This window comes from Sander lucioperca, chromosome 12 (assembly GCF_008315115.2).
Source record: "Sander lucioperca isolate FBNREF2018 chromosome 12, SLUC_FBN_1.2, whole genome shotgun sequence".
NCBI classification, from domain to species: Eukaryota; Metazoa; Chordata; class Actinopteri; order Perciformes; family Percidae; genus Sander; species Sander lucioperca.
The window spans coordinates 19745558-19762005 of NC_050184.1; the positions used below are offsets into that span (position 1 = coordinate 19745558).

The following is a 16448-nucleotide window of genomic DNA, read 5'->3' on the forward strand; positions in this document are numbered from 1 at the left end:
ACCTAACCCCCGAGCACCCACTAGTTCCGGTACTATAAACTGCTGATGTATTCTCTGCTCTGATAGCCGACAGCTGTCTGCTCTGAGCGCATTCACCGTCACTCTCTCTCTCTCATGTAGACTACACACTAAGCACCAAGCTATTCCATAAAGGAGCTATTCCCCGGTCTTATAACACAAGGAGAGCCTGCCAGAGCTTCTTCTATTTGGTCCGAAAGTCCGAACCATCCAAAAAATGCTTTCACACTATAAACGAACCGGACCATGGTTCAGTTTGGTCCGGACCGAGACCACCTCTTTTGGTCGGACCAAAATTTGGTCTTTTGATCCGGACCGTGGTCCGAGGGAGGTTTCACACCTCTAATTTTGGTTCGGATCAAACTGAAAAGTCCGAAAGTCCGGACCAAATGAGGTATGTGTGAAAACGCCCATAGAGTGTGAGAACAGGCGTTGACGTCAGTTCACTTTTCAGCTGATCAAATGCTTTTTGTTGTGCATAGCTCCAAACCCACTGGTTTTTCTTTGAAAGCAGATCTCTTAGGGGCTTATCTTTTTCAGCCAGTCCTGGAATAAATTTACCTAACTGGTTGACCATCCCAAGAAAGCTGCGCACTTCGCTGACGTTTGACGGCTCTTTCATTGCTTTGACTGCTCTGATTCTGTAAGATGTACTTCTCTCTGCACACTGCTTCATTGAGGTGAGTGAGGTCCACACAAATGCGCACTGAGTCATTTTTGGTTGGCACTGGGACCATACCTGAGCACCATTCAGTTGGCTCTTCAACTCTGCTGATTACTCCCATGGACTCCATTTTTTTCCAGTTCCTATTTCACTTTTCCCAACAAAGGAATGGGGACACGTCTTGGTGTGGCCAGGGAAAAAGGAACAGCGTCAGGTTTCAGCTTAATAGTGTAAGGTTGCTGCATTAACCCCAAACCCTGACACAGCTTTGGGTATTTCTCATTTAACACTTTCATGTCTATGCTATCTGCTCTAGACACAAGGTTTAGCTTGACACTTGCTGGCCTGCTCAACAGCGCTATGTGCAAATCTTTGATAACATACACGTTTTCTTCTATTTCTTCTTCACCTTTGCACAATGTTTCTCTGCACATACCCAATACATGGAGAGGAGTGCCCCCAGATCCAAACAATGGTCTGTCTGGTTTGCATAACTCTGTCTCATTTGGGTTTATACAGTAGTACATCTGGGCTGGGATCACTGAAACGTCAGCTCCAGTGTCTATCTTAAATCTGACCTTGTGGTTTCTGATTGTAAGATCTGCATACCAAGGATCTGAACCTGCATCTACAGAACCAAGGAACATGGGTGTGTCCTTATATTTCTCTGTCTCTATCACATGCACAGATTTAACAGACTTACACACCTTACTGTAATGTCCTCTTTTACCACAAGTATGACAGGTCACATCTTTTGCTGGACACTGAACTTTAGCATGTGCAGGGGTTTTACCACATCTGTAGCAGGATCTCTCATTTGGTGTTTTGGACTTTGTTGTGTATTTTGGCTGAGTTGGGGACTTGCATTTTGGATACTGTGGTTTTGGATGCTGTTGTTTTCTGTATTTCACTGACACAGCATCACTGTCCATGTTGTTCTCTCCTCTAATGTCTGTTTGTTGCCTTTTTATTACTTCTGACTGCCGGGCTTGATTTACTGCCTTCTCCAGCGTCAAATCCTTGTCCATTTGTAATCTCTCAGCTAAGCTAGTGTCTGAGTCCCACGACAAGGCGATCTCTTATTAACTCATCGTGTAGTGCACCGTAGTTGCAGTTTTCGGCCAAAGCATAAAGCGCGGTGACAAACGAGTCAACAGTCTCATTAGTTAGCTGTACTCTTTGATTAAACCGGGCTCTTTCATAGATAATGTTTTTCCTGGGCACGAAATATATGTCCAAAGTGTCTTTTACCGCTTGATACTGTTGTCTCTGCACGTCCGATAAAGCTTGACCTCGAAGAATGTCATCCGCTTCATCCCCCATACAGTAGATGAGCGTGTTTACCTGGTTAGCCTCTGAGCTAAGATGCAGATTGCTGGCTAGACGGAATCTTTCAAATCTCCGTATCCACTTTTCCCATTGCTGAGGCTTAGAAATCATCAGGAATCAAACGCTTCGGGAGGCTGAATGGTGAATGTGGCGTTCGGGGGTGGGTTTGCGTTAGCATTGTTGCCGCTGTTTACCTGTAGCTGGGGCGGTAGCCTGCGAGGCTGTGTATGCGGTGCGCTTGCTCCCGCTTCCTCTGTATCCGACATTATTTTCTCCCGATAAAATCTCTTTTTCACTCCCAGAACAGCATACTTTCACTCCCCGGCGATTAAGCTCTTACTGCCGCCCGACTTCTGACACCATGTCGTGTTATTGGGCATAGATTCAAGCGACACATTGTAGAGCAACTGAACAGCATTTATTAATGCGTCATTCCACATAAAAAAAACACCTCCATTTACCTAACCCCCGAGCACCCACTAGTTCCGGTACTTCCTGTTGGGCCCTTCATAATAAAACCCAATTACACCACACATCTCGCAAATGTATCTGTCTCTGCAGTCATCTCAATCATCGAATACATAAACAGGAAATAATAATCACGTCTGTTTTTCCTGTGAAGAAATGTTTCGCGGTGTTGGTGAATTCTTAAAAATGTTGAGTTAAAATGCGTTGTAACTTGAGATTGTAACGGGTAAAATATTACCGAAATTTAATTAGTAACTGTGTTACAGCAAAAAGGAATACATTACTGTAATTGCGTTACTTTTGTAACGCGTTACTCCCAACTCCCAGAGAGAGAGAGAGAGAGAGAGAGAGAGAGAGAGAGAGAGAGAGAGAGAGAGAGAAAATTAAATTCAGACATAAGTTTACTTAGTTTCCTGGCTTGGGCGCTATTGACTTTTGAGCATAGAAAGTTTGTTTTGTAGTTCATTCCTCTCTGGGGGAGTCTTTGCAAACCGACCTTTGTGTATATAATATTTCGTTATTATTATAAAATTATTAACCAAGGATTCAATTATTTTGTCCTTTATGATTATTGGTGATAGTTTTGAAATAAAAACAATCTATATTTATGGTTTTGTCATGCAATTATTTACATAAGCTTTGGATCATATCACTATTAGTGACAATTATCAACATCAAATTAAATAACTAAATATCAAGAGCAGAATGCGGGATTTTCCTTTTATACCAAGTCACATTGAGTTCAAATGAGGGGACAGTGTCGGTGCTAACCAACCTCTCTGATGAGACCTGCCTTCAGACACATGATGTCTGTGTGATCTGTGGCTTGTAATGACAGGGATGGGAAGATGTTGGCCTTTAAGGTGATCCACACAAGGAGAGCTCACTGTACAAGCAGCAACATGTACAGGTGAGAGAGATGGAGCAGAAGTTATGAGTGAAGAGCCTGGAGCCGTTACATACTTAGTCCGTGACTTGCTCCAAGCTGTTACTCCAGACTGACTAGTCTCTGTCCAGTAACATCTCTGTAAGATAGTGATGCAGGCTGCAGACCAGCAGGTGTTCACTTTGGAGCACAGTGCCCAAAATTCACCTTGGACTGATTCATTTCTGTACAACTTATCACAGCCACACCCTGAGGAGAGAAATAAATTGAGTTTAAGCAGAAAAATATTATACATTTGTAAAGACATGAACATTTAAATGAAGAATTCTCTACTGTCTTACCAGCTCTTCTTCTTCATCATGTGGTTGTTTATTCATTTTGAAGTACTGATAAAAGAGTGATATCATTTAATTACTACTACTACTACTACTAAAATCATTTCTACGTTCTACTGTACATACAGTAACATGGACTGAGTAATAACAGTAAAGAACATACCTGTTGTTGACTGTCTGTATTACTTTTTCCTCCTGTAATAAAACATAACCAATGAAAAGCACCTCAATCAACAACATAATGATCTGACAATTATATTATGTATTAAAAACATAAATGTTTTAATTGTCTGCCAATCATACCTGTGTCTTTCTTCTTTTTGAGACGCAGCACGAACAACAGAGCTATTGCGAGTACAACTAAACAGGTCACAAGCCCCCCCACAACGGCGCCGATCACAGCTCCTGAACTTTGTTCTCCACATTCAGCATCCGTTGAAGCAGTTCCTGGTTTTATCAGCTGAAGATTCAATGATTGACATCTGGAATGATAGAGGGACATTTTGACAGGAACATGTGTAGGGAACCATGCTGCTGTTGGAAGAGTTCAGGTGTGTCCATGTCTGATCTGAAGCTGTACTTACTGTGTGTGTGGCTGACACGATGTCAATAATGTCCCATCTGAAAATGTTCCATCTCTGCAGTCAGAGCACTCAGTGTCCTTTAATGCTGTTCCTGTACAGATGATTCAGTTCAGTTTACATATTGTGAAGAGAACAACGTGTTATATGACATCTTTACATTTCATCAGATCTGTCTGATTTCCTTTCAGTGGATTTAAAAAACTATTTGATTGTTGACATTTTTTAAGCTGACAGTTAAAAATAAATTATTATTATATCCAATACAACATTTCTTTGTTTCAAGTCCCAAAATATAATCTTTCACAAGCTTTTCATATTTCAGGAAAAACGACTCATTCCAGTCTCTTCTCTTCTCAGACTCTTCTGAAGTTCATTAAGGTTATTTCCCCTGAACTTTGGTGTTCTCATTTCAAATTAAAGTTATACCTATAATCTCAAAGTCAACACAATAAACTAACCTTTTTGGCTGATATATTGTCCTGGTTGACAGCTTCTGTGTTTCTGTGCTTCCACACAGCCGTTTTCTGAAGAGAACAGACAGTAGAATCCCTCCAGTGGTTCACAAACTGTATCTGATGTAGTCCTACATGCTGTCTTTATCTTCAAACCAGAACCTGTCAACACATAAAGATGTTACATATATGTACTTTGTCTCTTCTACTATAGAGCTACATGCTAAAATAGTCCCATTTATAAAAACAGAGAATAGAAGTCTAAGCTGATACCAACAGCTAATATCTTAACTGCAAAAAGACTTTTGATCATGTCGACTGCTATTTACTTATGTGAAAAGAGGATTTTATGACACAAAATAGTCTTCACTGGTCTCACAGTATTTCATAACACATGAGGTCTTTGTTTCTGCGTGCAGTCTGTCATTCTGCAGTGCAGTAAACTCTTCAAAATGACTTTCTGCATCTACACAATGACATTGTTAAACCTTTTTTTCAGTTCTTACACAGCATTAATAGGACTTGCAGTAATAAGCCTACTGCTTTTAAATCTAGGCTTAGTCATACATTTTAATTAATAATTAGGAAATATTAACAGAAGTCTACCTGAATCACAGCGTACACAGGGAAAACACTTCATGTCATCAGTAAGATGACTCATAAATGTTCCCTCGTCACAACCCAGACAGGAAGTTCTTCTCTGCTCTGTACAATGGCTGTCAACTCGACTTCCTGTTGAAAAGCAAACCAATAATTCAATTTCATGCAATATAATGTTTCTATTAAATGAAAATGCATAATCTTGAGGGTAGAGTGCATGTTGTTAGGCAAAGCGACATGCACTACTGTTATTATTATTATTATTATTGTTGTTGTTGTTGTTGTTGCTGCGTAATAACTCCTGAAAATAATGTCCATCTCGCAAATGTATCTGTCTCTGCAGTCATCTCAATCATCGAATACAGCGACAGGAAATAATAATCACGTCTGTTTTTCCCAAGGGGGTAAGCTTCGCTTCAGAGCTCGAATCTTCTATGGCGCCATTTTAATGCTACAAAGCGATCACCTGCTGTTAGCATTCCATTGACTGCCATTCATACTTTGACAGCGAATAACTTTACATCTGAAGAGTTTAAAGACTTTATTTGTCCATTGTTTATTTCTAAAGAAACACGACAATGTATAAAAGGCTCCATTACCTTGTACCTCACGTTATGGCTCCGTAGCAGACGTTTTTGTAAAAATAGGCTAACGATTGTGTCGTAACCACGGGACTTACTGTCGCATAGTAGAGGAATTACCGTATAGTACAGGAGAAACTCAGGCAGTTTCGACTTACATTAGCTGTTTAAGTTTAATTACTAATGTTAACTATCATTTTAGTGATCAATAATTAGCCTGTACCTATGTTATCTCCTTACATATACCTACGCTCTCCATCTCTGTAAGATTGGGAATGATTGAGATTTCTCTTGGCACAGCTACCAGAAGACTTCCAACTTTCAGACAGGTTGCTCACGTCACATTTATGTCGTCTCAGTTGGAGGCTGTGCAGTAATGCTCAGCGCTCACCGGAAAAGTGCTTCTAACGGCCTTCACTGGTCTCCGTCCAGAGCAACGGGATCTGTTGGTCCATTATATATAATGTCTATGGTTTTTCCTGTGAAGAAATGTTTCGCGGTGTTGGTGAATTCTTAAAAATGTTGAGTTAAAATGCGTTGTAACTTGTGTTACTGAGATTGTAACGGGTAAAATATTACCGAAATTTAATTAGTAATGCGTTATATTACTGCGTTACAGCAAAAAGGAATACATTACTGTAATTGCGTTACTTTTGTAACGCATTACTCCCAACTCCCAGAGAGAGAGAGAGAGAGAGAGAGAGAGAGAGAGAGAGAGAAAATTAAATTCAGACATAAGTTTACATAGTTTCCTGGCTTGGGCGCTATTGACTTTTGAGCATAGAAAGTTTGTTTTGTAGTTCATTCCTCTCTGGGGGAGTCTTTGCAAACCGACCTTTGTGTATATAGTATTTCGTTATTATTATAAAATTATTAACCAAGGATTCAATTATTTTGTCCTTTATGATTATTGGAGATAGTTTTGAAATAAAAACAATCTATATTTATGGTTTTGTCATGCAATTATTTACATAAGCTTTGGATCATATCACTATTAGTGACAATTATCAACATCAAATTAAATAACTAAATATCAAGAGCAGAATGCAGGATTTTCCTTTTATACCAAGTCACATTGAGTTCAAATGAGGGGACAGTGTCGGTGCTTGTTGTTGTTGTTGTTGTTGTTGTTGTTGTTGTTGTTGTTGTTGTTGTTGTTGTTGTTATTAACAATAATAATTCCTGCTTGTTGCTTACTGTTGGAATAAATGTCAGCACATTTTACTTGTGAACATAAACAGCACCAACCATGGGAGTAAAACTGACTCCACTGGTCCGCACACAAGTGGTTGATTCTGGTCAGTATTGTTGCCATCTATCAGAATAACAAAATACTCCACATAGAAATATGTCTTTAACATTCAATCAGATCTTACCAGCAGGACACATAGAACAGCATGTGTTTGCCCACATATAGTCTGTTATGGGATGACATGTGAGGGTATGTCCTCTGAAGACACTCATCACAAGTATCTGTGAAGAGAAGCCTGGTTAGAACATACAACACGTACGGTGGCCGACAGGGGCAAACGCCCTGCAACTTCAGAAAACACACGCAAATAGACAAAACACAAGTAAATTAAGAAAACAACTTAATTAATTTCACAACACATGTGCAGCATCCAGCAAACGCGCTGCAAATACACACAACACAACCAAATAAACAAATGCGCTGCAAATAAAAAACAATGCAAAAAGAAAAGCACGCAAACCCCGAAAACAAATGCAACAAAAAAACGCTGCATCCAGATTACACAACGGAAGTTCTCCAGACCTCTAGAGGGAGCAGCTAGCGGAACAGCTGGATTTTCGACCCCACCCAATATTATTATTATTAATAACGTAATATATTAGTAATACAGTCTATGCTACCGTATCATGCTCTCCCGGCTGGTCCATTCTGAGATCCGTCTCTCTCTCTCTCTCTCTCTCTCTCTCTTTCTCTCTCCCCGTGGGGTCGAAAATCCAGCTCCGTTGTGTAATCTGGATGCAGCGTTTTTTTGTTGCATTTGTTTTCGGGGGTTTGTGTGCTTTTCTTTTTGCATTGTTTTTTATTTAGAGCAGGTTTGTGTATTTGGTTGTGTTGTGTGTATTTGCAGCGCGTTTATGTATTTGGTTGTGTTGTGTGTATTTGCAGCGCATTTGCTGAATTGACAGCACATGTGTTGTCAAATGAATGGAGTTGTTTTCTTAATTTGCTTGTGTTTTGTCTATTTGCACGTTTGCTGAATGCTGCGCATGTGTTGTCAAATTAATTAAGTTGTTTTTCTTCTTGCATCGCTTCTTTTTTCGGGGTTAGCGTGCTTGTCTTTTTGCATCATTTTTTATTTGCAGCGAGTTTATGTATTTGGTTGTGTTGTGTGTATTTGCAGCGCGTTTATGTATTTGGTTGTGTTGTGTGTATTTGCAGCGCATTTGCTGAATTGACAGCACATGTGTTGTCAAATGAATGGAGTTGTTTTCTTAATTTGCTTGTGTTTTGTCTATTTGCATGTGTTTTCTGAATTCGCGAGATCTCGTGGGTCCTCGTGACTTCAGCTGTCAGTCAATTCAGGTAGAATAGAACCACAAAACCAACAACAGTTTGTTTCCATCCAGAGGAATAGAGGGGAAACAGCTCTGTGCTGTGTTTTCAAGGTGTAGTGTAGGGAAATATGATCCGCCGTGAGCATGGTGTATTTTATTTTGAAAATAAACCGGATGTTTATTTTGTTTCTGTGCTCAACTTCCTGTCCCGCATCTGCCGGGTGCTGAATAGACCTCAACAGTTCCGCCCCTCGTCCGAGAGACGTTGGGTTCCGGAAGTAAAATTCCCATTAATTTTTCCCATAGACGTCTGGAAAAATCTGTATATAAAAAGTTTTAGACCATGCCTTAGGCTAACCGGATGGGACGTGACTCATAAACATACAACGTATCATTTTGAGTGAGAAAAAAACGAACAGAAAATTCAAAAAAAGTCAAAGGTATGACATTGTGTACATATCGTCATCTCAGAGCGAAGGAACTACTAATCCCATAAACCATCGCGCACCACTGAACAAAGGAAGCTAACGTTAGTTTAGCTAACAGCTAATTCGGCTAACCGCTAGCTGAGACAGCATGTAATAACTTTAAAAGACCCTCAAAGTAAAACCTGAAAATAACCGTTAACATATATAACGGCTTATGTAGCCGTCTTTACCCAGTGTTAAGTTTGAGTTAACGTTATTTTAGACTGAATCAAGCTGTCGGCTAGCGGTTAGCCGAATTAGCTGTTAGCTAAACTAACGTTAGCTTCCCGGTGGAGGCTAACGTCAGAAGTGTGGAACTGATCGTGATTCGTGCAGTGTCGTAAATCCTCGTGACGGATCGTGCAGGCAGCTCCTCCTCCCCCTCTCATCACCAGCATGAGTTCCACCAATCAGAGGCATCACTGTGGGATTGTGGGATTGTTCAGGATTGTGGGAAATGAAGTACTTATCCAAGACATCGCGAATAAAAGACATTTATCTCTAAACAAGGTTAGTGCCCCATGATTTTTGGCGTCTATATGAGCATATACAATCGCTTAGTCATGTCGGCAAGCTGGTTTTAAGTCTACCATCGACGGTTACGATTTTATGGCTTATACTGCAACTGTCAATGGAGAAATTGCATTGTATTTTTACTTCCGGAACCCGCTGTGGGCGGGACTGTTGCGCTCTATTGCTGCAGAGCTCTCCGGCGTCCGGCAAAAATAGAAGCTCTGCGTATCTGCTCCGGAGGGTTGCGGCTGGGACGGAGTAGGGACGCAGCCGTTCTGCAGTCAGTGGAAATACACACATTGACTTTAATGGAAACCTAATGACTCCGTCGACGTTCCGGAGCCGTTCCGCAGACGTTCCGCATCCAGTGGAATAGCCAATAAGTAATGACAACAAAACTGTCGGTGCGTCCACATGATATAAGCTTACGTGACGTGGTGAGAGAGAATTATAAAGAACAAAGGGGTTATAAAGAAAGAAAGAAGGAAAGAAATGTTGGAGAGGAGCAATATGATGAATGAATTATAATAAAAGCTTGCTGTAATAAGATTATTTTACCAGCAATGATGCAACTGTCAAATGTTTTCTTAACATCATTGTATACGGCAGGATCTAAGTTTCTATGGACTGAAGGGATTCACTCAGATTTGGGAGGAAGAGAGACGTCAAATCCAAAACAGGAACACCATCTGGAAACAAAAAGAAGACAACCATGTAGAGATTACACTACACACAGCAGAGAGCTGCTGGAATGCAGCTTGAGATGTTGTTGGATTTTGCTGCCTCACTGCTGTGCAAAGTTAATTTGCACAGCAAAGTTTTCAGAGAAGCTTGAAATGAATAACCACAGTTGTATTCTCTAGGTCTTCTACACTTCACTGGGGATCTGTCTATTGACTGGTCACTGCAAATTAAACCAGGGGTTTAAACTGTTTGGTTTGTGATCTCTTCCAAAAAGAAGTGTCTGGTTGTTGTTGGTTAGTCCAATGACTCAGATTTCTATGAGTTACTTTCCACTAAGGAGACATTTCCTCTAAACCTCTCACATGGTTTCTTTTAAAGGTACAATATGTAATATATTTACTGTATCACATTCAAAATTGACCACAACATGTCATCAGATATTAAGGAAACATGCTACGTTTTCTGTCAACAATGCTAAAGCCAGTATTTTCTCCTTTGAAATTTCTGTTCCATGACGGAATGTCTGTTTGTGTTTTAACCTGTGTGTTGGTATCAACTGCCTATTTTGACAGCCATGCCGGGTTGCCAGATATACCTGTAAAAATCATATAATATATAATATTAATAGACAAAGTATCTGGTTCGGCTAAGTGCTGCAAATGTGGAAGTGCCGTAAACCTACATTTTAGCTGAATTCCAATAGGGGGCGACACATGCAGGTTTCTGTAGAAGTCTATGAGAAAGTGATCACTTCTCACTTGATTTATTACCTCAGTGAACCTTTTCATAATGAGTTTATGGTCTCAATCGCTAGTTTTAAGTCTTCTGCAACACAGAATTATGTTCATTTTTTGAATTATGGTCTCGTTGATTTTAAAATCGGCGATAAAGCAGGGGGTGTTTTATGTGCTTGCCAGTGAAAGTGTGTAACGTAACGTGGCTCCTCCCTCACTCCTCCCTCTCGTCTAAAATTGACACAGCCGCAACCAGGATGGTTGCGCCCCGTAACGGCAAACTCGACGACTCATAGCAGATCTCCACAAACCAATGGGTGACATCACACAAGCTCTGTCCATTAATATTATACAGTCTATGGTAAAAATGTAAACCCGCGGGGCGCTAGCTGTAGTACAGCCATGGAAGCAGCAAAGAAACCAACGGTATCAACGGGGATAGAGTCTACCCGACCTAAAAAAACCATGGCATGTTTCTAACAGTTGCATGACCAGAGACGTTACAAAACCCGGGGTAAATATTGGAGATTAGAAAGATGGAGACAGCCTTGCCGTAGCCGACAACAGTGAGTTATTTTAAGCCAAGAAAGGGTGGCTGTAAATCGTGTAGAGAGGACCTTGAGTTTGCGCTGTTTTTAGTGGTTGTTGCCGTAATTTTAAGCCGAGAAAGTGTGTCTGTCAGTCGGCTAGAGAGGACGGCAAGGTTATGATGTCTTAGTAATTTTAAGCGCCAATAAGGTGCTTGTCAGTCGGGTACAGAGCTCCGCGTGAGCATATGGCCTTTTATGACGATGATGTCAATATAGCCAGCATCTAACGTTAGCTACTCCGCTGTGCTGTGGAGTAATGTGTGGCTATGTGAGACAAGCGTCTAGCAACATTGTTGGATGCTGCGTTCTCAACCTGGCAACCTCTGTGAACTTCGAGTCTGGGAAGGAGGGGCCGGGGGAGACGACTCTCTCCAGTATTTTGAATTTGTACTGCAGTAACTATTTTAAATGCTAGCTGTCAGTATTACATATTGAACATTTAAGTAACTGTACCACGCTCAAAGAGGTCAAATGATCAAATATCTCACCAAAAGAATAAATGAAAAACAATAGAGTAACATGATGGTGGCAACACATCAAGAAAGTTAATTTCAATTTCATACATTCAATAATGTGTACGTCAAATTATGCACTCAGCCCTTGACACTCAGTGAGGACACTTCAAAACAAACTGTGATAAAAATCAAGTGGTGTTATCAGCAAATAGGATACTTTGTTTGACTTAATTTAACTCAAATTTAGAACCTCATTCATAATAAGTGCCTTAAGTGCTTAAAAATATTTAAAGAAAACCAAAGAGTTCGCCATTTTTTATCGATGAGTGAATCAATATATTGATCAATTTCAGCACTTTTTGCTGTATTTTGCGGTATCAAATATTTTTGTTACAACCATCCATTTCATGAAAGGGACGTATCAAAATTATGAAAAAACATGGTTGTGTTTTGTTCTACCTCAGGTAGGTATCTGTCAAAATCTATGAACCCAACCAAGCAGCTTATGTAGTTATTGGCTGAAATGCAGCAAAGCTGGGGCGCTTGCCCTATATATATATATATATATATATATATATATATATATATATATATATAAAGCATTAAACTGTAAGTAGACTACCATAACAACAACTGGCATCAGCGCGTTACCATCTTTTCAGAAAATATCGAGACTCACCTGACTCCTGTTTCATTAGTGGTTCAATATGTTCTCATTTAGTGTTTTTTCGTTGTGGTCTTCAAATATGTCCTCCTGTCTTCTTTCTCTTCCCTCAGCCTTTGGCAAGCTGCCAAAAACCCTTTCAACCAATCAGCAGTAGGCTGTTTTTTTTCTTCTTCTTTTATAAAAATCTTTATTTAGAACACATATAAAGAATATTACAGTGACAAACTACTCAATGTTGGACAATTCAAGTAGAAATCTTTCACAAATACAGTCACACGTCCTAAACACAATATTTTAATTTTAACATTCATAATAATAATAACACGTCAGTGAATGATAACCATAGTAAAAAAATATGGGTTGAAGTATCAAACTAAAGTACATTAAAAAATATCAGATATACATATATATATATATATATATATATATATATATAAATATATACATATATATATATATACATATACATATATATATATATATATATACATATATATATATATATACATATATATATATATATATAAAAATACATAGAGAGAGAGAGAGAGAGAGAGAGAGAGAGAGAGAGAGAGAACAAATAAATTCAGACATAAGTGTACATAGTTTCCTGGCTTGGGCGCTATTGATTTTTTTTATTTTTTATTTATTGAGCATAGAAAGTTTGTTTTTTTGTTCATTCCACTCTGGGGGAGTCTTTGCAAACCGACATTTGTGTATATAATCTTTCGTTATTATTATAAAATTATTAACCAAGAATTCAATAATTTTGTTCTTTAAGATTATTCCTATTCCTTTGAAATAAAAACAATCTTATGGATGGATATGGATCTTATTTACAGTTTTGTCATGCAATGATTCCCATAAGCTTTTGTTCATATCACTATTAGTGACAATTATCAACATCAAATTTAAACCTTGTTGCAATAAATTCATTTGAAGAATACATTTAGTTCACAATTTCAAAATGTGTTTCTTTATATTTAGGAGGAATTTAGTTCTTCTAGCCAATATTTCAGTTTTTGAGATGAAGTGTCGTCCTTGTTGAACCAGGAGACGTTGTCTTTACAAACAAATGCCTTAGAAATGTATTATTGCATCTTTTGTGTAAAAGATCCACATAATCAATATTTATATTTAGTAGTTTAGGTGTTGGCGTATTATCTAGATTATTTTGGATTAACTGAATACGTGCCATTCGTGTTTTGTGTCACCATCAATCCAAATTATATAAAGTATTAAACTCATCCAATTGAAATATATTACCATTTTCATCCACCAGATGCACAACGGACCGTATTTGCTTACCCCCTTGGCAGGCACACGGTTGCTGCCCTTGTAGTTCCTGATGTGATGTATTTCCTGCCACAGCCACCGTGGGTTGTTATCTGTGAGATGGTCCTTATTCAGGTCAGCTAAACACAGCTACAGATTAAATGATGATAATGAAATGTTAGCGTACAGGTCAGGAGGAGTATTTACACATATGATCTGTGTATTTAAATCAAAGAGGTGATGTGTCTACTTTGAACAATGTTCTCACTGGTTATATTTTCAGTTCATTAGCTAGTTGTAGCCTCTACAGTTTCAAATGTGGAATGTTGTAGTATTTCTTTATTATTGGCAAATCTTTCATATTTGGTCATTAATCTAAAGTATTTTAAACTTTTATTTTAAGAGCATTTCTCAGGTTTTATTGTGAAATCTCCCTCTGGGTTTGAAGCCAGCTCTTGCTTTACTTCCTCTATTTATACAGCTTAGTTAACAGATCCATACACCCCACATTGTTCCGTGTTCCTGAATCTTCATGTGGTGCATGCATACATCCTCTTTTTGATTATGGGAAGATGGAGAAGTTAACATGATGTAACCAAAGATTTTGAAGAAGCCAAGAGGAGAAGTGAAAATTAAAGGTGGTCTTGACTTAACATGCTTTTCTGTAGTAAAAAAAAAAGAAGAAGAAGAAGAAGAAAAAGAAGAAATACAGTGGTGGCGAGAAAAAAATCCTAGTGTCTTTAGACAAAAAAAGAGCATGAAAAGAGCAAAGGATACCCCAACTCTTATTTCTTCACTCCTCGCTTAAACCGGCTCAGTCAGGCTAAAGACTAAGAGTGATGAGCTCTCAAGGTGTGCTCCTTTTATTTAGGGACCTGGGGTCTCATTTATAAAACTGTGCGTAGGATCCTTACTATAAGTGTACGTACGCCCAAAAGCCCAAAATGGCGTACGCCAAAAAAAGTCAGATTTATAAAACCGTGTGTACGCACATCTGTAAGCAATGTTCCTATTATAAATCAGAGATTACCTACAAGTGTGCGTACGTGGATCAGCCTCTTATCCCGCCCTGTACACGCCCATTTTTAACAATAAATAGTCAATGCGAAGCACCTCGTGAATGCTGATCAGTGTATGAATGACACTGGCAGTTGTTACACCGAATCATGACGACTGGCGGAGGAAAAGCAAAAAACTTCTCAGACGTTCAGGAATTGCTGCGAATTGAATTATAATTTCGACCTGTTCTTGTGTGTAGGGAAACTTGATCTATAACTACATGTATTAATAATATGTCCAAAACAGCAGACATTACGGCACTCGGGGACAGCTTCGATATACCAGACTTATATGATAAGATTTAACAGAACTATATATTATATCCAAACAAGCCTTAGTGATAAAGTTGAAGATTATATATAATATTTATTAAAAAAAAAAACAAATTAAAAAAAACAAAACACAGCTGTCTGACATTTCTCTATGGAAACAGTCAGTTTCCCCTAGAGTGGCGAGGACCCGTAGCCTATTTGGACCGGGATGGACCGGGATGGCACGGTTCCGGAGCGTTGCCCTCTCTACTGGACCCAATTCAGTACATAGATCCAAGAGCCCAGCTTTAGGGAATCTAAATCGGCATATTAGCCAGTCATCGTCATGGTCTCTTTCTCTCCTGTTTCTTCCATTGGCGGAGTCCTCCTGCAGGGCTGGCAGTGCCATCATGCAGCATTTACGCACGTGGTCACCGCAGTATTTATATGTTTACAACAATTTGTGAGTGTTAACACCTTGCCAACACAGCATTAACTAGTGGTAATTAATCTTCATGGTAACGTGGATGATATGGAGTGAAAAAATGTGCGTGAGGCATCAATACTTGAAAATATTACGAGTAATCGTTATTCCCATATACTTTCTGCAGTCTGACTTCAGTTCACCACCTCACCATCTGCGTCGCCAATTCCTATTTTGTCTCCAAAATGTGCGTACGCATGGGTCAGAGTTTGCGTGGAGGACCGCACATTCTCCCGTCAAGTTTGTTTTTTTATAAATCACAACCTTTGCGTGGGAAGTGGCGTACGCACATTTTCAGCCCCGTTTTGTGCATACGCAACGTTATTAAATGAGACCCCAGGGGCCTCATTTATAAAACCTGTTATGCAAGAAAAAGTTGCGTGAAGCAGGGTGAAATTTGCCGTCGCAACATTCCTCGCAAGAGTCGGGATTTATAAAGAATTTCCATGCATAAAAAAGTGCCCAGTTTTCCGCAACCTTTTGACCATGCGTGTGATCGTGTGTAATGGTCCCAAGGTTTTGTAGACTGCGTTTTAGTGAACTCCGATGGTAACACGAAATATCACATGGATAAAGTACTCTGGATGCATTGCGCACAGCCTGCATGTGAGCACACTCTAAATTTTAATAATAAAGAAATATTATGCTATTTATTATTTCTTCTAACTCAAACTCATTGGCCTTGGCTCATTTTCTGTGAAGAACATAACAAATAACTTGTTTTCAATGACTGCACACGGTACAACCCCCTACACATAACTATTATATAAGGTGTTCGGGTCTACTGGACTGGGCCTGCTGTGTGTGTGTGTGTGTGTGTGTGTGT

General features: G+C 39.3%; 1 protein-coding gene across 2 annotated transcripts in view; it reads right to left on the reverse strand.

The window, feature by feature from the left end:
* The window catches only part of LOC116058212 (tumor necrosis factor receptor superfamily member 5-like), a 29546-nt gene extending 19472 nt beyond the window's left edge, over positions 1–10074 (reverse strand). The window contains exons 1-7 of one of the 2 annotated variants that reach the window (XM_031310958.2): positions 9982–10074; positions 7294–7390; positions 5343–5468; positions 4743–4898; positions 4285–4375; positions 4004–4182; positions 3792–3895 (exon numbers count right to left, since the gene is read on the reverse strand). In XM_031310958.2, the coding sequence (XP_031166818.2) occupies positions 3807–3895; positions 4004–4182; positions 4285–4375; positions 4743–4898; positions 5343–5468; positions 7294–7390; positions 9982–10020 (777 nt within the window). In that variant the 5' untranslated portion in view covers positions 10021–10074 and the 3' untranslated portion in view covers positions 3792–3806. Of the gene's footprint in view, positions 1–3791; positions 3896–4003; positions 4183–4284; positions 4376–4742; positions 4899–5342; positions 5469–7293; positions 7391–9981 lie in introns of those variants that run through there. The other variant, XM_036007915.1, reaches the window with a different exon arrangement.
* Between the last annotated feature and the right edge of the window lie 6374 nt (positions 10075–16448).